This window comes from Equus caballus, chromosome 20 (genome assembly GCF_041296265.1).
Source record: "Equus caballus isolate H_3958 breed thoroughbred chromosome 20, TB-T2T, whole genome shotgun sequence".
NCBI lineage: Eukaryota > Metazoa > Chordata > Mammalia > Perissodactyla > Equidae > Equus > Equus caballus.
This window is the reverse complement of record NC_091703.1, coordinates 36,312,120-36,338,751: the sequence shown is the minus strand read 5'-3', so window position 1 is coordinate 36,338,751 and position 26,632 is coordinate 36,312,120. Positions and strand designations below refer to the sequence as shown.

The following is a 26,632-nucleotide window of genomic DNA, read 5'->3' as shown; positions in this document are numbered from 1 at the left end:
TGAACCTTCAACACTGTTCAGTCTCGTCTTTGGGCAGCAGTGTTTGACACGCCCTGTAGTGGCTGTTGCAAACTTTTGTTTTTTGTTTTTTCCCCATATATGTCTCTCCTCCAATGTGTGAACTCCTGAAAGGCAGGATCCGTGTATTTTCATCTTTGAAAACCAGACCTTACCTCTGCAGGTGTGTAAAAAATACTGTTAAGTGGCAGTATCCACTGCCTGAGATCTGTTGAATTTGGCGGAAGAGAGACCAAACTACAGTAAACAAAACCACATTAGTGTGTCAGAGCTCAGACATAGGGAGACCCCTGATCATGAGGGCAAGAAATGCAGGGCACTCAGCCTGTGGCACTTTTAGACATTTAAGCTACAATGAGGAGTGGCCAGTCCATCTTCCTCTGAATCTGGTCAAGATGGGTGAAATATGATCCTAGACTCTGTGCCATAAAAGTCCACGTAGCTCACAAAGCTACACTCACTCTCTTCTTTCATCAGTTTCTATTAAGACTCCGTGTTTTGCACTCAAGTTTCCATATTTGTGAGCCCACTGAGAGGAGGATCAGGTTCTGAGATCTGAAATTATGGTTAAAATGGCAGCTCTGTGCAGGGGTAGCCATGGCACTTCAGAGGGGGAAAATCCAGTGGATCCATGATCAAATATAACTAATGTGCTCTCCCCACTCTTTCTCTCCATAATGATAAGGTAAGAGGTAGTGTTTTGAAACCATAGTGATTCCATCATCTGAACAGAGATCAAAAGTAACAAGAAGACTTTTCTGTCTTTGTTAATGACATTAAACAAACGAACTCACTACTTTTATATTAAAAACTAATGCATAGGTAGCTCCCCACAGATCACAGAGGACTTTTACAAATTATATCTGCCTTCATGACAGTGGTCCTGCGAAGTGTGTATTCTTTCTACAGATGAGGCAAAACTAAGTCTTTCAGAGCTGAAATGGCTTATCTATGTTCACTGTTATTAATTAGACTCTTTCTTCAGATTCTCTAAAATGTGATTTTTAAAGTAAGATAATTTTGTGCAAAGAGAAAGGACCTACTTTATATGTGTCATGGAAAATTCATATAACTGGTTACCTAAGGATTGATATAGGGGACATATGTAAGTAGCTCACAAAGATTTAGAAAAATTTAGGAATAATTGCTTGATAAATTTTTGTTAAAGGGAAATAATATTCTGGCAGCAGCATTTCTAATTATATTACTACTGGCATTAAGGAGGCCACAGAACCCCTCAGAATATAGAATGTTGCTTGATTCCTGAACTGAATGCCTAATAGTGTCCTGGATGACCCTTCTGGTAACAAGATGATTACTATGTTCACAGTTGACCCCACTGACCAAGCACAGATCTTAAAGCATGCTGACCAGGGAAGATGATTTCTCCCTGACTTTCCACAAGGACGAAGTGCACAACTTTTATCCTCCACCCTGAGGGAACAGAGGATGTCCCCTGGGGAGAGTCTCCCTTCTGTAACCCTGACTCATATCAATGACTGCTTTTATTATCCTATTGTCTACCCACATGGGCACACTGCCTTCATCCTAAGTCCCCTAAGTACCCCGCCTCCACAGAGGCCAGGCAGAGTGATTCAGGTGAAGTGCCTGGAATCAGGATGTTTGTCCCGGTTGCCTTCCTCTCAGGTCAGAACAGTAGTGTCTGCCCTGAGTAATGCAGCTGGGATACAGGCAGTGCAGAGAGCTCTGCAAAATGTAGAGAAGGCTGAATGGGTTGGGGCAAGCAGCTGGCAAAAGTCCAAGCCAGAGCCTTTCAGATGAGGTTTTAGCCAATCAGAAAAAAGATTCTAAGGTGACACTTTTGTTGCTAGTTGAAAAGTCTGTGTGAAGAGGCCTTTGAGGCTGGGAAATCCCCAGGTCTGACGCAGCCTCCAGTGCACAGCCCCGAACAGAACTGAGGGAAGTTTCCCCCTTAGGACAGGAGGGAGGGCATGGGCCACAGGCCTCTGTTATTCTGAGGGACCCTGAGGTGGAGCAGAGGGAACTGAGGCACCTTCAAGGTCCCTCTGTGATCATTCTTCCTGGACCCCAACCCTATTCCAGGTCTGAGTTTGATGTTCCTCCTTTATGCTTCCACCCCACGGTGGAAACTCTCTTTATCCTGGAGTTATCCTGATCCTGATGCACCACCGCTGGTGGAAGCCCAGTGGCAAATATCCCAGTCTCAGGTGCTGTGGAACTAGGCACCTCATACAGAATATTGGAGAAACTCACTGTCTCCATGTGCCACTAATGGAAACTTGTTTTTGTTGCTTCTTCCGTATTTCTTTTTACCTTGCAAACTCCTTATATTCTGCTTTTAGATCCTGTCCTCTATTTTAAAAGGAGAACATAAAACGCAGGGAAGAGAGAGAGGGATGGAGAGAAGAGAGAAGGAGGTACTTATTGTCTTCTTTATCAATGTTTGCCAGGCACTGTTCTAATTGCTCCATAACCATTTAGTACTGCCCCTAGTCATGGGCAAGAGGAGCCTGGTAAACATATTTATTTATTAAATTTATTAATTTAATATAAATTTATTAACACTTTTATTTAAAAGAACACATTGATACTTCTGCTACTCAAGATTTAATGCTGAGGACTGGCACATACATCTGTTCAACATCCGCTCCCGCGATAACACTGCTCAAGCCCCAGGAGATGCTTCTCCACATCTTTTGCTCTCTGCCCTCAAAACTAAAGGCAACTGTGTCCAAACACTGTGCTTGTTTGTGGATTGTGGCTTTGCTGACATCAGGTGAGCCTGTTTCATGGCTCAGGGAGGATTTAAGCAGCTGAAGAGCTTATAAGAGAAAAGTCAACTTAACTTTCCAAATACTTCCATCAAACAGCAGGAATGCAATAGATTCTCGCATAATGAAAAATCACTTACCTGCAGGGCTGGGTGTAGATGTCTTTTGCTTGTTTTCTTGCTCCACATATTAACCTGATACTCCCAACAGTTACACATGGCCACTGAGGAATATCTTGCAACATTAAACAAGTCATGTTACACTTATGTTTGTACATGTGAAGAGGTAGGTATAAAATGCATGAAGCATGATCCACATTTTACAAAGAGAAGGCAGAGGCAAAAAGAGGTTCAGTAATTTGTTGACTCTCATAAAGCACATTCGTGGTAGAACTGCAGCTCCAAACCATTTCCTTCTAACTCTGCTCCTCCCACCACAACTTAAGGCTGCTCAGAGTGTCCAAGATAATAGGAGTGAACATCTCTGGGACAATAATATTCTCTCCTCTGAAATTTGATCCCCATTTATTTCCCCCTACAAAAAAAAAAAATCCCAAGTACAATAGGTTTTAAATAAATATCACAAAGATGTCTACTCTTGAATCATTTTTTTTTTCTCGTTCTTTAAACCCCTAAGGCATTCAATCTTCAGATCTTCTACAACTGAGAGATAATCTTCACCTCAAATGTTCATCCAGTGCAGTTTGATGGAGAAACTGTGACAGACAGTGGATTGAGAACCTTCATAAAAACTGTCTGCCCAGAGACAGATGAGGTCCTGCAGCTCCTGTGCTCATTGGTTCCTTTCCTAGGGACTCTCCAATCATATTGTGCATGGAAGCTCTCACAGGTCTTTATTCTCTGAAGCAGATACCTCAGATCCACCAGGTGCAAGCTGTGTTGACTACCATTACTTCTTCCTCCGTTCTCAATTATGTCTGGGAAGATGGCTCCCCAGATGCCCAGAGGCCTTTGGACATCAGCTGTGATGGTGATGCTGGTGGTGCTGAGCACCCCAATCGCTGAGAGCAGAGACTCTCCACGTAAGTGCAGGGCAGCTGCTCCCCAGATCCACCACCCTGGGGAGCAGGCTCTGAATGACCCTTGGGCTGGGGTGTGGGGGTTATTATGATCTCAGAATACAGTATTTAATCACCCTTTCCCTCTCTTTGGGAAAGAGAGCTATGTTACATTCTCATTTCCACCTTCTAATGATGAGCTGAGGACCATCCCCATCCCACAAGCTGAAGCCTGGGGATGTTATAATGGGGAGGAGCTAACAAAGTGAGCATCTACCACCAGTGCCAGGACCAAGTGAGCATGGGGTTATTCTTGAAGGTATGAATTTCTCCAAAGAAGATGCAGCAAGATTTGCCATTTCAGGGTCTTGACTAAATGCTATGTGATTCTGGATTGGGGAAATGTAGGGCTGCAGTGGTCTCTGTGGTCTTTTATTTGAGGAAAAGGACTCTACACTCCTGACTGAGTGGAGGGCTGGTAGAGGCAAATTCTTGGTATTTGAGTGAAGCTGACAAGGTGACCACAGACAGGGAGCCTTAACTTCAAGTTTCACTGATTTATGGTCAAATAGCAACTTGAATGAGATTTATGGCTTGAGCTAATGGTGTACTAGATTTAGGAGAAAGGAGAATGTGAAGAAGGAAAAAAATACAGATTGAGAAACCATTCACTTCAGACACAGATTAGTATCTTTATATAAATTCTCTCTGAATCTTCCTAACTCCCCCCCACCCCTGCCCCATGTGTAGGTATTATGACTTCCTTTTATACAATTATACTTAGGATATAGATAGTCTGTCAAGTAATCTGGCCAAGCTGGTAATTGGCATAGTTTAATTGGAATCCAATTTATCGAATTTGAACATCCGTGCTCTTTCTATGAGTAAAATGTTCTTTTCTAGGACGAGGGAGGTGTCCTCTCTTCTAACCCCACAGGAATGACGAACCTCACACTGGTGGGGTGGGGTAGGGTGGCAGAAACTCAGTGTAAACCCAGGCTTGAGAAGGGAGGCACTTTGCCCAGGGACCAAAAGAACATGCTTGTCAGGACGAGGACAAGCTTAATTCTAGACCGTTCTTGTCATTCTCTTGAACTCTTGTGCTTATGTGGATACTTGTTTGTCTCTGAGGAATTCTATGGAAAGTGGGATTTCATGTGAGAACGTCCTGATTCCTCCAAGTACAGGGATTGATGTAAAATAAACCCGACTGCCCTCTTCACTCACTTCTCAGGTCTCAGGGCTTGCCCTTAGCAACAGGGCTTTCCTTTCCTCATAGGAAGACAATTCTGGAAGCCCGTAGCCAGGGGTGGAGGGTCCGGAGGGAGAGCAGGAGGAGCAGGGCCGGGTTCAAATCAGGAGGCGCAGGGCCGGGTTGGGCTGGAACCAGAGGTCTCGGCCTTGCTTTAGGTTTATGCGACCCAACCGGCCGCGACCCAGAACGCCGGCCGGCACAGCGGCTGCTGCGTTGGGCTGCGGGGCTGCGGCCGGACTGACGGGCGGTGATCCCCCGCAGAGGATTTCGTGTACCAGCTTAAGGGCCTGTGCTACTTCACCAACGGGACGGAGCGGGTCCGGCTCGTGGCCAGATGGCTCTACAACCGGGAGGAGTTCGTGCGCTTTGACAGCGACGTGGGGGAGTTCCGGGCGCTGACCGAGCTGGGGCGGCCGGGAGCCGAGGCCTGGAACCAACAGCAGGACTTCCTGGAGCAGTACCGGGCCTACGTGGACACGTTGTGCAGACACAACTACCAGCTGGAGGCCCTCACAAGCTTGCAGCGCCGAGGTGAGCGCCGGCCAGCCGCCCTCCGCGGGGCCCACCTTGGGCTCGGCCAACTCTGCGCGGGGAGGGCGGGGCGGCCTCTGGGTTCGGAGCTTCTGACCCACGGAGGGGACAGGGAGGCGGGCGCGTCCCGCGGCGGAGGGGCGGGGCTGAGGGCAGAACGGGGACCGAGGGCAGCTGCGCTGAAATGTTCCCCCCAGAGGCAGGCCAGGCCTCCCAGGGCGGCCTCACTCAGTCTGCTCTTGTTTCCGCTAATTCTGCGCATCCCCGCCTCCTGCCCGCGGTGTGCGCTTCCTGGTTCCTCACGTTCGCCTGAGCAGCGCCCTGTGCAGAGCGCCCTCCCTCCTCCTTGCCCGCTGCCCTGCTGTGGGGTCTCCCTGGTTGGCCCTAGTGCAGAGCTCCTGGGGCTGGGAAGCTTGAGGGTCTAGGCCTGGTGGCGATGGGGCTTCTCTGCAGCTGGGCCAGGGCACCTTGCACTCGTGGTTGTATGGTCGTGACATATTATATTTTGACTTTTTGCTTTCAAATTATTATTCATCTTAATTTTTTCCTTAAATGGCTATCACTAGTCCTGGACTCTTTGAGGTAGGGGACTATCTTAATTATCCCTGTATATTTAGTACCCGACACGTTGAGTGACACAGTGTGAGCTCAATAAACTTTTGAGAAATTAATGAATAAATGTACTCAGCTGTCCCTCCACTTAGCCTCAAAAGAAAACAGGTTAGTAGAGCCTTAAAAACTGACTTTGTTGATTATTCTTTACTATTTTGCTTAATGCTTTAAAATAAACTTTTATTAACTTTGATCTAATAATTTAGAATTTGTAAATGCAAAGTCTGAGGAAAAAATATTTGCTAAAAATAGAAACAACACTTGAATGATGTTGTAAGGCAGAATTTTAATTTCTTAGAAAAGCTCAACGAATAGCACAATAGAAAGAGCTGAAGTTTTGGAATAAATAAATTTATACTATTACATTATTGAATAAAAATTGTTTCAGGTTTCTTTTGGCCTGGACCCTGCCTATCCTCCCCCCTCTGACCCCCTCCCTCAACGTCACCATCCACTTCAGGGGAAGACGTTTTGAAAGTTAATCACACCCACTTAATGAGCACTTATTTCTAGACAATTACCTTAGGAAACACTGTCTATATTTCACCATTTAATTTCACAACTACCTTATGTGTTAGGGATTAGCATCACCACTTTAATGTGCTAATATTGGTACATAATAAACACTTAAAGTGATCAGTCCACAGTTATTCACCAGGTCCTGAAACCTCCCCAAATACACAGCAGTCATTATGTTCTCTACTACCATATATAGAGTCTAATGGAAGCAAAGCCTCATTAAAGCCTGTTAAGACCAGAAGCAGCAATAGGAGTCTGTTCTTGCCTATTTTCAACGTTGGTGTGACAAAAATGATACTTACAGGGGATTGAGAATTCACTGATTAATCCTAGTCTGACCACAGTGTTACCTATGCACGTTCACATCACTTTTAGTTGACTTTACACTCTCTTGCCTTCTGACTCATGTCGTAATGCCGCCAAGTACTTATATTTTTGCTGTTTCAGTTCTTTTTTCATAAAAACATTTCTCACATTTTTCCCTTTAATTTGCGCCCTCTATTTTTACTCCCAATCTGTTTAAGATTATCAAATTTTATAAATGCGTGTGGTCATATAGCTGACCATGATTTCAGTCAGATTCCAGGAAGGTGAACCTGAACAACACTTAAAGTCCACACTGAAAGCATGATTCCTTCCAGATGATGGCTCCTGGGTGCCCTTTAATCAGGGTGCAGAGTCTGCCCGCTGACCTCAGCAAGTCCCAGTTACACTTTCATGTTTACATTACATCCTCAGTAACCCAGGCCAACCTCTGCAATAATCTCAGAATATTTTCTATAGAGAACATTCATGATAATAATGTCTGATTTCAGAACAAGGAAGTAATTCTTAACAGCAAGGGGATGGAGTAGAGTAGGCAGCTAGTACTTAAACTTGAATGTTAAAAGAAAATTAGGAAAAAAATGAAATTGAGAGGACATAATATACTAGCAAATAAATAAAACATAAAATATTTATTCTAGTTTCTCACTAAGGGAATAAGGGAGATGCACTGAAATGGCTGGAGAGGTAAAGGAGAAGATGTGTAAAATAGGTAGAGAAAGATGTGTTGTATTTGACCTTGAGTAGCAATCTGAGACAATAAAGGAATCAAGGCATGGGCAAATGTGGTGTTTATCAGTGCTGTTTGTTTTCAAGATTGCCTTTCTTTCTTTCTTTCCTTTCTTTTTTTGTGAGGAGGATTAGCCCTGAGCTAACTTCTGCCAATCCTCCTCTTTAGCTGAGGAAGACTGGCCCTGAGCTAACATCCATGCCCAACTTCCTCTACTTTATATGTGGGATGCCTACCACAGCATGTCTTGCCAGGCGGTGCCATGTCCTTACCTGGGATCTGAACCAGTGAACCCCGGGCCACCGAAGCAGTGCTTGCGCACTTAACTGCTGCACCACCGGGCTGGCCCCAAGATTCCCTTTCTTTCCCTTCCAAAATCATGCACTTTTGAAATAAGGTTCATTTTTTTAACCTCTGTTACTACATTTCAAGTTCTGTAAGGCTGGGGACCATGATCTGTTGTTTACCTTTGGAGTCCCAGTGCTTATCAGATTTGTGTTTGTTCAATGAGTCAATAAATGAATCAACGAATGAATAAAATATAGGTGGCATATATGATGTGGAGATGGAAGTTCATGTATGTATGAATACACATGTTTGTGGAGAGTTCTCCATAGAATGGCATCTGAACGAAGGTCAGGTTAAAAGCTGAGAGATGCTTTTTTGATCAGCAGCTTGTAAGAAGTGCTCTTGCTCTCAAATTTTTTAGTATTACAGGCTGAGAATTATGGAATGTACCCTGTTTGAGAAGCACTGCTTTATAGGAAGGATGTCATAGTCACTGTGTTCTGACTTTTTTGGACATAGAAATGTCTATAAATTCTTAATTCTCAGCCCATGTTACTATTCTTGGGGCCATGACTTGTGCTGATGGTGTCCTGGCCAGCAGGAGAGAGTCAAAGCTGCTGTATTTTTCTCTACTATGAGGAGCACTGGGACTAATAGAAAACAGTGTCACTGTCCTAGAGTGAGTCAGTGGAGCTAATCCTGATGCTAACCTTCAACAGGTGTGGGGGAAAGAGGTCCAGGTTTATTAATTTCATTTTTTAAAAATTCTGTGAATAGTGGCCTGGTATAGAATTGCAATTTATCACTTTAAAGTGGTTCATTTTTATCAATTGGTAAACAGAATAACTCCCATGGGATGAATACTATTATTTGTTGAGACTCTGAAAACTAAACGACTAATGTGTTTATTCAGCTAGTAAAGTGGCCACGCTCAGATCCTAATCCAAGACTTGGAGTCTAGGGATCTTTCCACTCTGGTGCCAAGGACTCTCCCCATGGGAAGACTTGCGTGGTCTCACATCTGACTATGTCTTTGTCTGTCTGTTATTTCCCTCAGTGGAACCTACAGTGACCATCTCCCCATCCAGGACAGAGTCTCTAAACCACCACAACCTGCTGGTCTGCTCCGTGACAGATTTCTATCCAAGCCAGATCAAAGTTCGGTGGTTCCGGAATGGCCAGGAGGAGACAGCTGGCGTTGTGTCCACCCCCCTTATTAGGAACGGGGACTGGACCTTCCAGATCCTCGTGATGCTGGAAATGACTCCCCAGCGTGGAGATGTCTACACCTGCCACGTGGAGCACCCCAGCCTCCAGAGCCCCATCACAGTGGAGTGGCGTGAGGGGCAGTTTGTTTCCTTTCACTGTGGGCCCCACAAGACAGAGGGCAGAGCTTCCTCTGGCCCATCCCAGTCCCTTATCCATGGTGTCATTACTGAGCTAGAAGTTGCAGGAGACTAGAGTACCTCTAGCTTCATTGTCTTTCTAGATAATAGAGAGATCACCCTACACACCGTGTCCCTAGAACTCAGTCCTAATAGCTCTGAAGGATTGAATATTGTGGCTGGTGACTGGGATCCTGGGGTCTAAGATTATAGATGTGTTTCTGAGGAGCAGGGATCTGCTTCCCTCTCTCACCTTGGACCCACTGTGTCCAAGGATTGGTGGGTCCTTTCCTCTCCTAGGGGTGGTCATAATGGAGAGCTAGGTTCCCCTGGTGCCTCCTCCTCCTGTCCCTCAGACTGGACTTCAGGCTGCCCAAAGAGATACTGTGGGATGGGGGAAGAAATACTGACACTCAGGCTCTCCTCCCCAGAGGCGCAGTCTGAATCTGCCCAGAGCAAGATGCTGAGTGGCGTCGGGGGCTTTGTGCTGGGGCTGATCTTCCTTGGTCTGGGCCTTATCATCCATCACAGGAGCAAGAAGGGTAAGGCGCTGTGGGGAAACGGGGAAGATGAGCTGTGACTGAGACCCTCTCTTCAGGGGTCCTCTGCCTCTAGATATTCAGGGAGGCCTCTTCCTCCTGACCCTGAAAGAAGGAGGCTGGGCTGGTGGTGGGAGGAGATGGAACAACCTCGCCGGGAGACATTGGAACCTGATTTTACTAGTTGAAAGGTTGCCCTACCACAGAGGTGACTGGCGGAGTGTGTTCTAGGACTTCCTTCCAGTTCATCTTGTCTAACTGGCTGTTTTCTGAAAGCTTCCTCCTTTAAGAGTCAGAGCATGGGCTTACCTTCCTTCTAGGGACAGTTTCATTCATTTTGGGGGATTTTAGCTTAGGGCAGTTAAGACCTTATGGTCGATGGGTAGGGAGGAAATGAATTTCCAGTGAAGTTGCATATCTCATTTCCCTGTGGAGGGAGTGAGAGACAGGCTGTTGGTGTAATGAGACCTTTCTCTGTATCACTTTCTTTGTAGGACCTCGTGGGCCTTCGCCAGCAGGTACTATTTCTGCTCGGATTCAGTGGGGGGGTGTGGGGTCAGGTAAAAGAGGGACTGGCTTGAGGTGAGTGTATCTGGGCAAAATGGTCTTAATTCATAGCCTGTCCTCAGCTACTGGGATCAAGCTTAGAGGAGAATTTTACCCAGTTTCTGTAGGAATCTCCAGAGGTTATTTCCCAGAACCAGGCCATAGCTTTGGTGGCATCTTTCTGTGAAACTTGGAGTCAGAGCCATGTCTTGGTTGTTAGACACCAGGATGATGCCCAGTTTGTGCCACTTATTGGTGGGTGGTGATTGTGTGCATTTATAAGTGCCTGAAAGAAGCTACTAGTGGTGGAATGAAAGTGAATTATCATCTAATTTGCTAAAAAGAGTGAAGTCTTTATATTCCCCTAAAGGATAACAGCTGCTCCCCCGCCTCCCACAAATCTCTGTGGAGCTGAAGTAGCATGTCCTCTTTAGCTGATTTCACTTTTACACAGATACTGTGGGACAATATGTCTTGGACCTCAGCTTTCTCTGTCTGATGCTGCAGGGCCCCAAGAGGAGGGGAGAGGGAATGTCCTGCAGGATGCCATGTGCTGATCATACTCTCTCTCTCTTTTACAGGGCTCCTGGACTGACACCTGAGGTTACTTTGACAGGGATTGGTTTTTGCTCTTCTGTAATGCCTGCCTGTCCTTGCTCAGAATTCCCAGCTGCCTGTGTCAGCCTGTCCCCCTCTGAGATCAGAGTCCTACAGTGACTCTGATGCATTCTTCAGGTCACCTCCTGTGACCTCTGCCCTGAGGATCTGACTGCAACACTACTTCCTGCAGTGAGCCCAGAGCTCTGCCTGTGCAGTTGCTTCCAGCAGCGTCTACTTGGTTCCCAAGGGTTTCTTCTGATCCATTCTTCTCTCACAGAATGTTCAAGAGAAGCACATTGAAGCCATTTACCTGACTATAGAGCTTTTATCATAATTAAACATGATTATGAGTTATCTGTACTCTGAGCTTTCTTAACTGAGTGGAGGCAGTAAACCACTACAGAATCAAAGGAACATATTTTGTTCCTTGAAGAGAAACTAGAGGGATCTTCGGGTGCCGCGTAAGTGTGAGCAGAGGAGATGGAAAATCAATTCGGTATCACATCCTTCATGGCTCTTTAGTATTAACGTTCAGTGCAATGGCCTTACAATTGATACTAAGCAACGGGCTCACTCTGCTTGCCGCAGTCTGAACCAATTAATCACAATGAGTTAGAGATCGACAAAGGGAGTTTAATTAGATTAGCCAGCTAATCGGAAGATGGGTCACTAACGTCTCAAAAACCCATCTTCAAGGATTACAGAATCTTGAGGCAGTTATATAGGGAAAATGGGCAGTAAGGAGGGGGTGTAGAAATGTACATGATGGACTCCAGGATCTCTTATTGTTCTTTTCTCCTGTCAATGATGAAGAATATTCTACAGGTGTTCTTTCTTTCTGGCGGCCTTCTTATTCACTGGGAAAATTAATTAAAATCGTTAAGAACAAAGCTGTCAGAGCACCTCAACAGGGGTATGTGCACAGGATGGGGGACAGAAAATTGTGTAGCAATTTATAATGATCGCATGCTAGAAAGATTTCAACTAAGAAAGCATTATTTAGTGTAATAAGATGGCCTCACTTATGTTCACTTACAAGATGGCCTTACTTTTGTTCACTGATAGATTGTGCCGGCCTTTCTTCCAGTTTGGTGAGTACTGTGTGTGTAAGCATGGTGGAACTACCTGGGTGCAGAAATAGTGGCCCCTGGTGTTGCAGAGAACCAAACTGATGTTTCAAATGTATCTTGGCAAGTAACATTCATTGAGGTCAATTTTTTGTTTTTGAAAAAGTATAACCAGCAATAAAAGTACTATTTTTGGTTCCAAATGATAGAAACCCAACTCAAGTTTACTTTGCTCATATTCCAAGAAGGGCTGGGGTCAAGTACATTTCAGAAGTGATTAGATCCAGATATTCAATGAGGTCTTTTGTCTCTCTTCTCTTTCTGTTATATCTCTATCTGTACACCTTTCCCTCTTTCCCTGTGTCTCTCTTTGTCCTTGTATATTTCTCTTATGTGTGTCTCTCTGTTTTTGTGTCTGTATCTGCATCTCTGTCTCTGTCTTCCTTGTGTCCTTATTGGTCTTTCATTGCATCTCTGCCTCTGTCTCTCATTTTTCTCTATCTGCACACTTGTTACTATTTGTCTGCATCTCTTTATGTCTCTGTGTTTCTTTTCGCATCTGTCTCTATTTTTGCATCTCTTTTTTTCATCACCTCACATCTTATCTTATCTTTGTTTCTGTATATGCATTTGTGTCTGTCTCTGTTGTGTGTTTCTAGAGTGTCTACCAACGTTTGAATAATCTTAGGAAAGATTCTGATTGACCATGCACATCTCTCATAAACATCATGTACATGAGATTCAAATAGTCAGCCTTTGTCCTCCTTCCTTATTGGGAACAGTCTTTCCGGATCTTGATGATGCTGTAAATGACTCCCCAGTGTGAAGATGTCTACACCTGCCATGTAGAAGACCGTAGCTTCCAGAACCCCATCACAGTGGAGTGGCATAAAGGGCAGTTTGTTTCTTCATATCATAGACTCCAGGAGATGGAGGTCTCCCAAGTGGCAGAGCTCCGTCTTTTTCTAGAGTGTCTTGTTAGGGGTGCCGACTCACATCCATCCTCCTTGTGTCCTTCACAGTCACCTAATGGCACAGCTGCGCAACATTATCAGAGGCTAGAGCTCCCCTTGCCTGTGGATATAGTGACCTGTTGATTCCTGATGACATTCTTTTCCCAGTTATTAGGGAGGCTACTGCATACTGTAGCTCCTTTGACAGGTGCCGAACACTGAGAGTTGGTCTCCATCACAGTCTCTGGGTTTTGTCGTTAAGACAAATAAGCTGGGAGCTTGTCTCTCAGTTTATGGAAGCCCATGCCACTGAGGAGCAGGCATCCTCTCATCCCTCTCTCTTACCCACGCATTGAGCCTGAAGAGCCATTGGTAGGTCCTTCCCTCTCCTTAATGAGATCAGAATAAGAACTAGACTTGCTTGGGGTCTTCCTCTCTCATAGGCTGCAATACAGGTCTTCAGACATGGGCACTTATGAATGTGTGGACAAATACTGACACTCAGAATTCTGCTTTCCAAGATCGTAGTCTGAATCTGCCCAGAACAAGATGCTGAGTGGTCAGAGGTTTTGTGGAGATTTTGTCATCTTCCTTGAAGTGGGCATTGTCAGTCACCATAGGAGTCAAGAGGGAGTGACACTCTTGGGAAAGTGAGAAGGACTTGTGCTGAATATCCAGGGAGCCCTTGGTGTCTATATGTAGCTGTTTGCTGTTGACCCTGCTAAGACTAGAGGTAGGGCTAGAGATGGAACCAGACTCAGAGTTTAGGGAGACATTGAGATCTGATTTTTCTAGTTGAAACTTAAGCCCTTTTATAATGATGAGTGGTAGAGTATATTCCAGGACATCCATATAGTTCAATATTGTCACACTGGCCCCATGCTAGAAGATTCCTTTTTAATGAGAGGGCCAGAGTCTTCTTCCCTTCCTTCCAGGGACAGTTTCATAGAAACAACTATTTTTTAATAGCCAGATTTCATTTGGTAATTTTTAATTGGTAAGTTAATCAAAATAACAGGTACACCCTTTAAAGATTTTTTATTTTTCCTTTTTCTCCCCAACGCCCCCCGGTACATAGTTGTGTATTCTTCGTTGTGGGTTCTTCTAGTTGTGGCATGTGGGACGCTGCCTCAGCGTGGTCTGATGAGCAGTGCCATGTCTGCGCCCAGGATTCGAACCAACGAAACACTGGGCTGCCTGCAGCGGAACGCGCAAACTTAACCACTCGGCCACGGGGCCAGCCCCCAGGTACACCCTTTATAGACAAGTTTGCTAACAAAAGAAGCAGTGTCTTAGTAGGTATATACCTTGGAGAAAAGTGTATGAGGGTACCAGAGAACAGCCTACTAGTTGTGAGTATTTAGTCTTACCTTCAGTCAAATGGTAGGATTTCCTCCTTACTCATGGCTGAATAATATTCCATTGTATATATACCACATATTCTTTGTCTATTCATCCACTGACAGAAACAGATTATTTCCATATCTTAGCTATAGTGAATAATGCTGCAATAAACATGTGAGTTCAGATGTCTCTTCAATTTCCTGTTTTGATTTCCTTTGGATATATATCCAGAAGTGGGATTGCCGGATCATATGGTAGTTTCATTTTTAATCTTTTGGGGAACCTCTGTTCTGTTTTCCATAGTGGCTGTACCAATTTATATTCCTGCTGACAGTCGCAAGGGTTCCCTTTTCTCTACATCCTCACCAGCACTTGCTGTCTCTTGTCTTTTTGATAACAATCATTCTAACAGGTATGAGGTGATGTCTCATGTTTTTTTATTTGCATTCCCCTGATGATTAGCCATGTTGTGCATGTTTTCATGTACTTGCTGGCCATTAGTATGTATTCTTTGGCCATTTGTATATATTCAGTTCCTCTGCCCATTTTTTAATTTTATAATTTGTTGTTTTGTTCTTGAGTTTTAAGAGTTCCTTACATATTTTAGATGTAAACTTTTTGTCAGACAGATGGTTTGTCAATATTTTCTCCCATTTCGTAGGTTGCCTTTTCATTTTGTTGATTATTTCTTTTGCTGTGAGGAAGCTTTTTAGTTTGGTATGATCCCACTTGTTTATTTTTGCTTTTGTTGCTTCTGCTTTTGTTGTCATTTCCAAAAAGTCATTGCCAAGACCAACATCAAGGAGTTTTTTCTAAAAGTTTTATGGTTTCAGGCAGTACATGTAAGTTTTCAAACCAGTTAATTTTTTATTGAGGTTATGATAGTTTACAACATTGTGAAATTTCAGTTGTACATTATTATTTGTCAGTCATATTACAGGTGCACCACTTTACCCTTTGTGCCCACCCCCACCTCCCTTCCCCCTGTAACCACTAATCTGTTCTCTTTGTCCATGTGTCAAACCAGTTAATTTTTGTGAGTGGTGTAAGATAGGAGTCGAATTTTTTTTAATTTTATTTTTTTCTAGTTTTATTGAGAGATAATTGACGTATAACATTGTCTGACTATAAAGTGTATGGCATAAGATTTGATATATGTATATATTATAAAATGATTACCACAATAAGTTTAGTCAACATCCATAACTTCATATAGTCACAAAAAAATTTTTTTTCCTTGTGATGAGAAATTTTAAGATCTTCTATCTTAGCAACTTTCAAATATACATTACAGAATTGTTTACTGTAGTCATCATGTTGTACATATTACATCCTCAATACTTTTTATCTTATAAGGGGAAGTTTGTACCTTTTGGCCATCTTCACCTAATTCCCCCACCCTCCTCTCCCTGCCTCTGGCAACCACAAACCTGATCTCTTTTTTTATAAGTTTGTTTTGTTTAGATCCTACATATATGCGAGATCATACAGTGTTTGTCTTTCTCTGTCTGACTTATTTCACTTAGCATAATTCCCTAAAGGTCCATCCATGTTTTCACAAATGGTAAGATTTCCTTCTTTTTATGGCTGAATAGTATTCCATTGTGTATGTACACGTATACACACACACACACACACACACACACACACACACACTACATTTTCTTTCTCCATTCATCCGTTGATGGACATTCAGGCTGTTTCCATGCCTTGGCTATTGTAAATAATGCAGCAATGGACATGGAGGTGCAGCTATGTCTTCTACAGAGTGTTTTTGTTTCTTCCATATATATACTCAGAAGAGGAATTGCTGGGTCCTATGGTAGTTCTATTTTTAATTTTATGAGTAACTTCCATACTGTTTTCCATAGTGGCTGCACCAATGTATATTTGTACCAAGAGTGCACAAGGGTTCTCTTTTCTCCACATCCTTGCCAGCATTTGTCTCTTCTCTTTTTGATGATAACCATTCTGACAGGTGTGAGACGATATCTCATTGTGGTTTTGATTTTCATTTCCCTGATGATTAATAATGTTGAGTATCTTTTCATGTACCTGTTGGCCATTTGAATACCTCCTCTGGAAAAATGTCTATTCAGGTCTTTCTCTATTTTTGATTAGATTATTTGCCCTTTTGCTATTAAATTGTATGAGTTCCTTATGTATTTAGGATATAACCCTTTGTCATATGTGTGATTCATAAATATTTTCTCCCATTCTGTAGGTTGCATTTTCATTTTGTTGATTACTTCTTTTGTTGTGCAGAAATGTTTTAGTTTGATATAGTCCCATTTCTTTATTTTTTATTTTGTTGCTTGTGCCCTATGTGTCATATCCAAAAAATCATTGCCAGGACCCATGTGAGTAAGCTTTTTCCCTATGTTTTCTTCTAGAAGTTATGATTTCAGGTCTTACACTTAAGTCTTTAATCTATTTCAAGTTAATTTTTGCATGTGGGCTAAGACAAGGGTCTAGTTTCATTCTTTTACATGTGAGTATCCAGTTTTCCCAGCGCCATTTATTGAAGACACTGTTTTCTCCACTGATTATGCTTGGCTTCCTTCTCAAATATTAGTTAACCGTATAATAATGGGTTTATTTCTGGGCTCTCAGCTGTGTTCCATTGGGCTATGTGTCTGTTTTTATGTGAGTACCATACTGCTTTGATTACTACGGATTTTTTCCCCCTGATTTATAGAAATCGGTAAATATGATGCTTCTAGCTTTGTTCTCCTCTCCCAGGATTGCTTTGGAGTTTTTGGAGTCTTCTGTGCTTCCATACAAATTTTAGGATTGTTTATTCTATTTCTGTGAAAATGGCCATTAGAATTTGGTAAGATTACATTGAATGTATAGACGGCTTTGCTTAGTATGGACATTTTTTTCTGAACCATGGACATATTAATTTTTCTGAACTGTGAACATAGGATATCTTTCCATTTAATTGTGTCTTCAATTTCTTTCATCACTGTCTTTTAATTTTCAGTGTGCAGACCTTTTACCACCTTGGCTAAATTTATTCCTAAGTATTTTTTTGTTTTTCATAGTATTGTGAATGGGATTATTTCCTTTATTTCTTTTTCAGATAATTTGCTTAATGTTAATGTATATAAATGCAACTGATCTGTGTGATGATTTTGTATCCTCCAACTTTCCTGAATTTATTGATTAGTTCCAACAGTTTTATGCTGGAGTCTTTAGGATTTTCTATGAGTAAGATCACATAAGCTGCAAACAGAGACATTTGGATGCCTTTTATTTTTCTTCTTGCCTGATTGCTCTGGATAGGACTTCCAGTGCTATGTTGAATAGGAGTGTTGAGAGCAAGCACCCTTGTCTTGTTCCTTGTCTTAGAGGAAAAGCTTTCAACCTTTAGTTATTGAGTATGATGTCAGCTGTGGGCTTGTCACAAAGGGCCTTTATTATGTTGAGGTACATTCCTTCTACCTGATTTGTTGAGAGTTTTCATCATGACAGGACGTGTTTTTTACAAATGCTTTTTCTGAATCTATTGAGATGATCATATGATTTTATCCTTTAATTTATTTTGTAGGATATCACATTTATTGAGTTTCATGTGTTGAAATATGTTTACATCCCAGAGGCCCTGTTGATCATAGAGCATGATTCTTTTACTGTGCTGTTGACTTCAGTTTGCTAATATTCTTTTGAGAATTCTTGCATCTATTTTGATCAGGGACCTTGGTCTGTAGTTTTCCTTTCTTGTAGTGTCCTTATCTGACTTTTGGTAATGGAGGTCTTATAAAATGAAGTTGGGAGTATTCTCTCCTCTTTAATTTTTTGGAATAATTTGAGAAAGATTGGCATTAATTATTCTTTAAATGTTTCATAGAATTCACCGGTGAAACCATCTGGGTTTTACTTTGTTAGAAGGTTTTTGGTTACTGATTCAGTCTCCTTACTTGTTATTGATCTGTGCAGATTTCAGCTTTCTACACTACTCACTAGAAGTTTGCCAAAGCTCACTCTTGCTGCCATCAGCAGTGTGCACAGGGAGCTAGCCACAGTTTGAGGGTTGTGTGGGTAAGATTCATGGAGTGTTGGGGATGCCTGTGGTTCATTTGGGGGTATATGCTGGTGAGGCATCGCCAGTGTCTCATGGGTGGGCTTCTTGATGGAGTCTGCAACACGGTTAATAGGATCTGTGCCCCTTTAATGTCCTCCAGGAGTCCTATCTGCCACTCTCCCAGCCTTTCCCCACCCCCAGTTATGCAACTCATGACTGAGTACTCTGGATGGAGTGAGAGAGAAATGGGTCTCTTTGGCAACATCCCACACTGCTGGGGAGGCTACACGCTCACTCACACTCTCTTACGTTCCCCATGGGAGAGATCACAGGTTGAGAAAGTCTCTCTTGGCACTGAGCTGTGCCACATTGGGGGAGGGATGATGCAGGTAAAGTCAGACTGTTCCTCTTCCCCTCTCCTGTGCATCCAACCTTGTCTTTCTTTGCTTCAGTAGTATGCTGGAACTTCTCTGCTGGAAACCTGGACTTCCACAAAGGCTCTCTTGTCTGTGGGTGATTGTTAAGACAGTGTTTTCCAGGGGCTCCAGGATCAGGCTCAGAGGGGCTAGAGTCAGTTCACGGGCCATTAGAGGGTCCCTAGCTGGAACTGAGGTCTGTCAGCTTGTTATCGGATGCACATCTTGGTGAGATTCCTCCCAGGTCCCTTAGTGTATGGTACTGGGTCTTATAACTTCCACAAAGGCACTTTTGCCCATGGATAAATGCCAGTTGTTAAGAGGGGGATATGAAGGAGAGATGGTCTTATTTGGTCATGTTGCTAATGTCATTCCCCAAGTACGTTTCTATTTCTTCATTTACAACCTCACTTTACTAAGTCATATCCTTAACCAACTTCCAATAAAACTGTGTGTGGTAGGTAAATTTTATATCTTTTCATGTCAAGCAGTATTTTTATTCATTCTTCATGACTGATTGTAATTTTGAGAACGTATACATTTATTAATAGAAAATAATTTTCCTTTAGAACTTCAGGGCTTTCCTTATTATCCTAATGATAGAAGTATATGGCAGTCTGACTTTTAGTCTGTTGTCAGGTTGTTTTGTTTTGTTTTCTCCCACTGGGATAATTTATGATTTTCCTTTAACCTTTGAGGTTCTGAATTTTTTTTTTTATTAAGATTATGATAGATTACAACCTTGTGAGATTTCAGTTATACATTATTGTTAGTAATGTTGTGGGCACACCATTTCACCCTTTGTGCCCTCCCCCCAACCCCCCTTTTCCCTGGTAACCACCGATCTGTTCTCCATGTCTATATGTTAACTTCCACCTATAAGTGGGGTCATATAGAGTTCGTCTTTCTCTGTCTGGCTTATTTCGCTTAATGATGTATTTAGCGATGAGTCTTTTTTCATTGATTTTGCTAAATATCTGAAAGCCCCATTCTATGTAAAGAATTAGGTCTATTATATGTGGGAAATTTTCCCTTATTATTTGTTTTGATAACTTCTCACCCTCATTTTCTCTGTTTCTCTCTCTAGCTCTGTTAGTTGAAGTTGAACTTCCTGGGTCTATTCTCTGTGTCTTTTCTTTTCTACCATATATTATATTGCTTTGTCTTCTTTTTCATTTCACAGAGATTTTCTTAATTTAATTTTCCAAACTTTCTGTTAAATTTTTCACTTTTTAGGCCCCTATTATTACTTTTTTAGAAGTAATATCTTTTCACTTAAGATTCTAAATAGAAAACTTTTTTCATTTTTTAAAAAGAAATGATTGCTCTTATTGTTTTGAATTAATTTTTATTCTGCTTCTTAAAATTATACTAACACTTTATGAATGAATCCCTTAATAAAATGCAACAATTATTAAATTTGCTTTTCTCAGTACTTTATGGAGATAGAGCCTGAATAGGGCAGCTTTTGTATATTTCTGGGACACTGATCATAGTGCCATTCAATGTAACCCTTAGATGACAATAACATACATACATGCACACACACACAAACTCCTCACACACACACACCTCCTTCAAAATGCTGGATTCTCACCCCATGAATCATTGACATTTACCTAAGATCTATTTGAAATACTATTGTTGAAAACACTTCTCAGGAAATTTGTGCATGTTCAGGTGACCGACATTTTTTTTACACTAAAATTTTTATTTTATACATTTGGGATCATAATAACTGATCTTTTGCTTTATTTTTTTAATACACTTTATTTAAGAACAGTTTTAGGTTCACAGTAAAATTGAGCAGAAGGTAAAAAAGGTTTTCCGTATCTCCCCTGCCCTCATCCTACATAGCCTCCCGCACCGTCAACATTCCCCACCAGAGTGGTGGTGCATTGGTTACAACTGATGAACCTACATTGACACATCATTATAACCCAGACTCTACAGCTAACAGTAGAGTTCACTCTTGGTGTTGCGCTTCTTATGGGTTTGGACAAATGTATAGTGACGTGTATCCACCATTATAGTATCAATGCAGAGTAGTTTCACTGCCTGGAAAATCCTCTGTGCTCTCTTACCTGCATTATAACGATCATCTCTGGTTAACATTCCCTGCATTTGCTAATTCTTAGTCTGCATTTTTAATTATTCTCTTACTTTTACATCATAGCTTTTTCTCCTTGAATCTTCCCCGTCTTTTCCCCAGACTAGATATGCATAAAGATCTGTTGCATATAACATAACTTGACTAAAAATTTATGGGCCATGTGGAGGGGACATATATTTTATTAGACAGTAAAAACCCAGTCATATATTATAACTTCTCGCCCTAAGAGTTCTCTTAGCAACCCCTTCACCAATCATCTGGCACTGACCACTATTCTCCATTTTCTTAGCCTAACTCAATACCAGCCTCTCTCATTCTAGAAAGGAGAAACTTCTCCATTTAACATATGAAAAGAAATTCATCTATTGCTCCTTGTTTGAATCTCCTAAGTCATTAAGGGCTCAGAAAAGCACAAGTGATTTTTTTTAATAGTATGATTCAATCTTTTAAGTAAATTAATTATGAATATAACCAGCAATGCTTCTTTAGGTATTTGTATACTATAAAACACTGCCTATATATGGAGATTATTCAAATTCTGTCAATAGATTTTCAAGGAAAGTATTATCACTCCCACAATATGGATGAGAAAAATATAGCTTGTAAATGTTAGACACTTTAGCTAGTGTTATAAAGTTTAAAATACTAGCCATAAACTACTGAGTCCTGGATTTGGATATAGAGTTCTTTGCATCAAATTATCTGTACCAGTTATGTGTTAATATTTTGTCTTTTGTCCCTAATTATATTTTTAGCTCACTGATGGTGATGGCATGGACAGGATTAGCTTCATACATTAAATAATACCATCCTAGATGCAGTATGGACACAGTATTTGCAGAGCGGAAAGAATGAAGCAAAGTGCCTAAAACGACTTCAAAGGGCAAAATGACTCCGAGTCAAGTCACACATAGACTCAAGAGTGTGGTCTTGGACATACTGAGGGGAACCAGAGAATGTCATCTCATGATCCTTTCCCTTTATAGAAGTTTCCAGCAGGAGACAGTGAATATAGAGGAGGATGCAGCACCATAGCTGCTGCTACATTGTCTCAACAATGTTGTCCCTTGGGGGATTTATCTCTCATGGGCTCCTTCCTTCCTTAGCCAGGAGGGGTGAGGAGCAGGGGGCTGGGGAGATGGGTGTTTGGCTGTTTCCCAGGGCACACAGGGATGCACAGGGATTCTGTGAGATTGACTTAGGTTTATCATCCTAGAAACATCCTGCAACCACATTCATTCTACTGTCCTTGATACGCCATGGTGGCACAGGAAAATCTGTGGTTATCTAGCAGGACTTCTTCTAAGAGGTGATGTAAACCCTTGTTCTAGGGATCCTAAATATGTCTGTGGCTTTTACCCCCATTCCTTTTCCTGTTGTTACTAACCCTCAGTAAGGACAAGGTATTTAATGGTCCTTCTCAGATACCTGCATTGTTGTCTTATCCTAAAGCTTTTCTAAAGGACATTTCTTTTCCTGCCTAGAGAATTCTTATCTCCTCAAGAGTGAGGAGGGGAGAAGAAAGCTTCTACTATTATCATTCATTCTTCATAAATTTAAAGTTTGGGGAAAAAATTTTGACTTTAGTACCCAAATTTTGACTTTTGGTACTTCTGAGGTTCAAAATTCCTTTCCCCTAACTTGTCTGTCATAACTTTTAAAAGCTATATTAAAATGAATACAGACTTATTTCAACATAGTTAGAGTGTCCATTCTACCTAAAGCAATCTACAGATTCAACGCCATCCCAATCAGAATCCCAATGACATTCTTTACAGAATTAGAACAAAGAATCCTAAAATTCATATGGGGCAACAAAAGACCCCGAATTACTAAAGCAATCCTGAGAAAAAAGAACAAAGCTGGAGGCATCACAATCCCTGACTTCAAAACATAATACAAAGCTACAGTAATCAAAACAGCATGGTACTGGTACAAAAACAGGTGCACAGATCAATGGAACAGAATTGAAAGCTCAGAAATAAAACCACACATCTATGGACAGCTAATCTTTGACAAAGGAGCTGAGGGCATACAATGGGGAAAAGAATGTCTTTTCAACAAATGGTGCTGGGAAAACTGGAAAGCCACATGTACAAGAATGAAAATTGACCATTCTTTTTCACCATTCACCAAAATAAACTCAAAACGGATCAAAGACCTAAAGGTGAGACCTGAAACCATAAGGCTTCTAGAAGAAAATGTAGGCGGTACTCTCTTTGACATCAGTATTAAAAGGATCTTTTTGGACAGACAAGGGAAACAATAGAAAGAATAAGCAAATGGGACTTCATCAGACTAAAGAGCTTCTTCAAGGAAAAGGAAAACAGGATTGAAACAAAAACAGCCCACTAACTGGGAAAAAATATTTGCAAGTCATCCATCCAACGAAGGCTTAATATCCATAATATATAAAGAACTCACACAACTCAACAACAAAAAATCAAACAACCCGATCAAAAAATGGGCAGGAGATATGAACAGACATTTCTCCAAAGAAGATATACAGATGGCCAATAGGCACATGAAAAGATGTTCATCATCACTGATCATCAGGGAAATGCAAATCAAAACTACACTAAGATATTACCTTACACCCATTAGAATGACAAAAATAACCAAAACTAAGAATAACAAATGTTGGAGAGGTTGTGGAGAAAAAGGAACCCTCATACACTGCTGGTGGGAATGCAAACTGGTGCAGCCACTATGGAAAACACTATGGAGATTCCTCGAAAAATTACAAATACAACTACCATACGATCCAGCTATCCCACTACTTGGTATCTATCCAAAGAGCTTGAAGTCAGCAATTCCAAAAGTCCCATGCACCCCAATGTTCATTGCAGCATTATTTACAATAGCCAAGATGTGGAAGCAATCTAAGTGCCCATCAACAGATGATTGGATAAAGAAGATGTGGTATATATACAATGGAATACTACTCAGCCATAAAAAAGAACAAAATCATCCCATTTGCAACAACATGGATGGACCTTGAGGGAATTATGTTAAGTGAAATTAGCCAGATAGAGAAGGACAATCTCTGTATGATTCCACTCATATGAAGAATTTAAAAATGTAGACAAAGAGAAGAGATTTGTGGCTACCAGGGGAAAGGTGGGGTGGGGGGTCAGCACAAAGGGTGAAGATGTGTACCTACAACACGACTGACAGACAATAATGTACAACTGAAATTTCACAAGATTGTAACCTATCATTAACTCAATAAAAAAAATTTAAAAATTAAATAAATAAATAAATACAGAGTTATTTCTTGGTTTCTGTATTTCTGTTACAACAAACTACACCAAGGGCTTATGGTGTATGTTACCTTCATTGATGTCTGAATTGGAGGGCAGGGCGTGGCAGTGGCCAAGTGTAGGAAGACAAGGAAGAGAGAAATATTAACCTTAATTAAGATGTCAAAATATTATCAGTTTATACCTGGTTATTCCTCTGTTACTATGTGTGAAAGATGATTTGGAAGATGAGATTAAATCAGCCTAAAGCATAAGGGACCATGGTTCTAGTCAGCCCTGAGATGGAAGACAGGAAAAATTTTAATAAAAGATCTCATAAAGAGGAATTTATTGCTCCCATGGAGACATTGGATTAGAGTTACTAGGGCTTAGGTAACCGGGTGGAATATCCCAAGGATCCCATAGTAGGTAACAAGTGGGAAGGAAAAAATAATCAGGCAGTCGGGAGAATTCCGAAGAGTACAGCACATTGAGTCCCAGGGAAGAGATTAGAGGAAAAACATTGAAGAAGAGAAGGAATATGATGAAATGGGCCAGAAAATAGTGCTTAGTCATCTAGCACATCCACTCTTCTGCTCTTGAAGATGGGAACTATAACTGCAACAGGACAGACATGAGGTTGATGTGTCCTATGGTGCTCCTGTGCCATCATCATGCCCTTTTCCAATTCTCTTACTTTTCAAGCACATTCATGTTCACAAATTCCTCTCACTGTCCATCCTTTTTTATTGTGTCTCCAGCTCCCAGTTCTGACAAATCTGAATCCTTCCCTTCCCTTTTAGGGTGAGACTCACAAGGGCCCTTGATATCTGGAGGCACCAGCTAGCTAAGCGTAGGGCTCGGATGATGAGCATGATGCCCACCACGATGCCCACAAGGCCGACAGCCAACCCCAGGGCACACACCACAGTCTCTGTCAGCTCTGACATAGGAGTTGGAATCTCAGGTTCTGTGAAAGTGAAGTTGTGGAGATCAAAATACAGAGTACTCCTGTGCGGGTACATGGGATGGAGTGGGCTGGGGTTTGGTTCTGCAAAGACTTAGGGCAATGGGTTTAGCCAGGAGAGTGATGTCTATAATTAGGAATCCTTGAAGCATGGAAAACAAGCTTTGGGCCATGATATTTAGAAGCTAAAAGACAGGATGTTGTGGACTTGACATAGAAAAGAAGGCTCCAAAAGGAGTGGAACTCATACATACCCCAGTGTTTCAGAAGTGGCTCATCCAGGCCCCAGTGCTCCACCCTGCAATCATAAATATCGTCAGCAGAAGGGAGGAAGGTGAGGTAACTGATCTTCAGGAAGGAATGATCACTCTTGAGGAGGAAACTGGTCTCAGAAACACATTCTGTTACTGAGTGCCCATTCCTCAACCATGTGACATTGATCACAGGAGGGAAGACATTATCCACAAGACAGATGAGGGCGTTGGACTGACCCAGCACCACAGGAGACTTGGGAAACACAGTCACCTCAGGAACCTCTATGGTGAGGAGTAAGCCCTACTATGAATTGGAATAGCTTTGCCCTGAGATTCCACACTGCATCCTGGAGGAGACCTCCTGCCAACATTTCCCCATTTGATACTGGAAGAGTTCTTGTTTCCCTTCTGCTTGGGAAACAATATATACTGCCTACACTTTATCCCTGTGCCCTTCTCTCTGTGGGTGCACTTGTTAAGGTAGGAGGTCTATGGGACACCTCTTTGAAGGACTCAAGGATTGTGTTAGGGAGTAAGGATCCTAGTATTACATGGAAATAGTGATTTTGGGGATGGGAGAGGATGAGGGTACAGTAATTGCTACGAGAAGATCTGAGGGCTCCTTGGAAAGGAGATAATTTTATAGAATATTGAAGGATATGTATCTATCCCTAGGGAAGAAGGGAGTGAGGCCTGGTATGAAGGGATAGATTCAATAAAGGGAAGTAGAATGATTTATATACACTATTAGTAACAGTGGTAGAGTTGTAACATTTTATCAAGATGTCCAAGTCGTGTTTTGCCATAGCCACTCATCTCAGTGCACCCTGTGGGTCAAAACCTGCAAACTCGCTAAACACAGGCAGCCACCACAGTCTCCTTCTTCTCCAGGTCCACATGGAACATCTCATCTCCATCAAATTCCTACGTGTACTGGCCAGAGGGACCATAAGACTGGTAGATGTTAGTGCCATAGGAGCCAAAGTGGTCAGCTGATGAATGAAAGTGAAGAGCAGGAAGGTGGAAAACAGAGGGAGAGAAAAGAACCTTATTAAACAAAGTGATAGAAGAAATTGACTTTCAAATATTGTAGGCTTCATCTTTGGCTGTCTCTAGGCAAAATTCCCAGCA

General features: G+C 41.9%; 1 protein-coding gene and 1 long non-coding RNA gene across 6 annotated transcripts in view; one reads left to right on the top strand and one right to left on the bottom strand.

Moving 5' to 3' along the window:
- The window catches only part of LOC138919637 (uncharacterized), a 36,551-nt gene extending 33,061 nt beyond the window's left edge, over positions 1 to 3,490 (bottom strand). Inside the window, exon 1 of one of the 3 annotated variants that reach the window (XR_011430007.1) lies at positions 2,912 to 3,490. This is a non-coding gene — a long non-coding RNA (uncharacterized lncRNA). The remainder of the gene's footprint in view (positions 1 to 2,911) is intronic. The other 2 variants (XR_011430005.1, XR_011430006.1) reach the window with 2 other exon arrangements.
- Positions 1,930 to 11,472, top strand: LOC100060320 (MHC class II DQ-beta chain). 3 transcript variants are annotated; one of them, XM_070245395.1, is made up of 8 exons: positions 1,930 to 2,082; positions 2,343 to 2,417; positions 3,408 to 3,813; positions 5,306 to 5,575; positions 9,106 to 9,387; positions 9,865 to 9,975; positions 10,467 to 10,490; positions 11,100 to 11,472. In XM_070245395.1, exons 3-8 carry the CDS (start codon positions 3,705 to 3,707, stop codon positions 11,111 to 11,113), a joined length of 810 nt encoding a protein of 269 aa, XP_070101496.1. In that variant the 5' UTR covers positions 1,930 to 2,082; positions 2,343 to 2,417; positions 3,408 to 3,704; the 3' UTR covers positions 11,114 to 11,472. The 3 variants fall into 3 exon arrangements, with proteins under 3 accessions (XP_070101496.1, XP_070101497.1, XP_070101498.1); XM_070245397.1 differs by having other exon boundaries at positions 1,954 to 2,207; XM_070245396.1 differs by lacking the exon at positions 2,343 to 2,417 and having other exon boundaries at positions 1,947 to 2,082.
- Positions 11,473 to 26,632: the final 15,160 nt, after the last annotated feature.

What these genes read in the sequence shown, in the direction of transcription:
- LOC100060320 (XM_070245395.1), top strand. Translation starts at nt 3,705, where the DNA reads ATGTCTGGGAAGATGGCTCCCCAGATGCCCAGAGGCCTTTGGACATCA. An exon ending in TGAGAGCAGAGACTCTCCAC is followed by an intron (nt 3,814 to 5,305) that starts GTAAGTGCAGGG and finishes GATCCCCCGCAG; the next exon opens with AGGATTTCGTGTACCAGCTT. An exon ending in CACAAGCTTGCAGCGCCGAG is followed by an intron (nt 5,576 to 9,105) that starts GTGAGCGCCGGC and finishes TATTTCCCTCAG; the next exon opens with TGGAACCTACAGTGACCATC.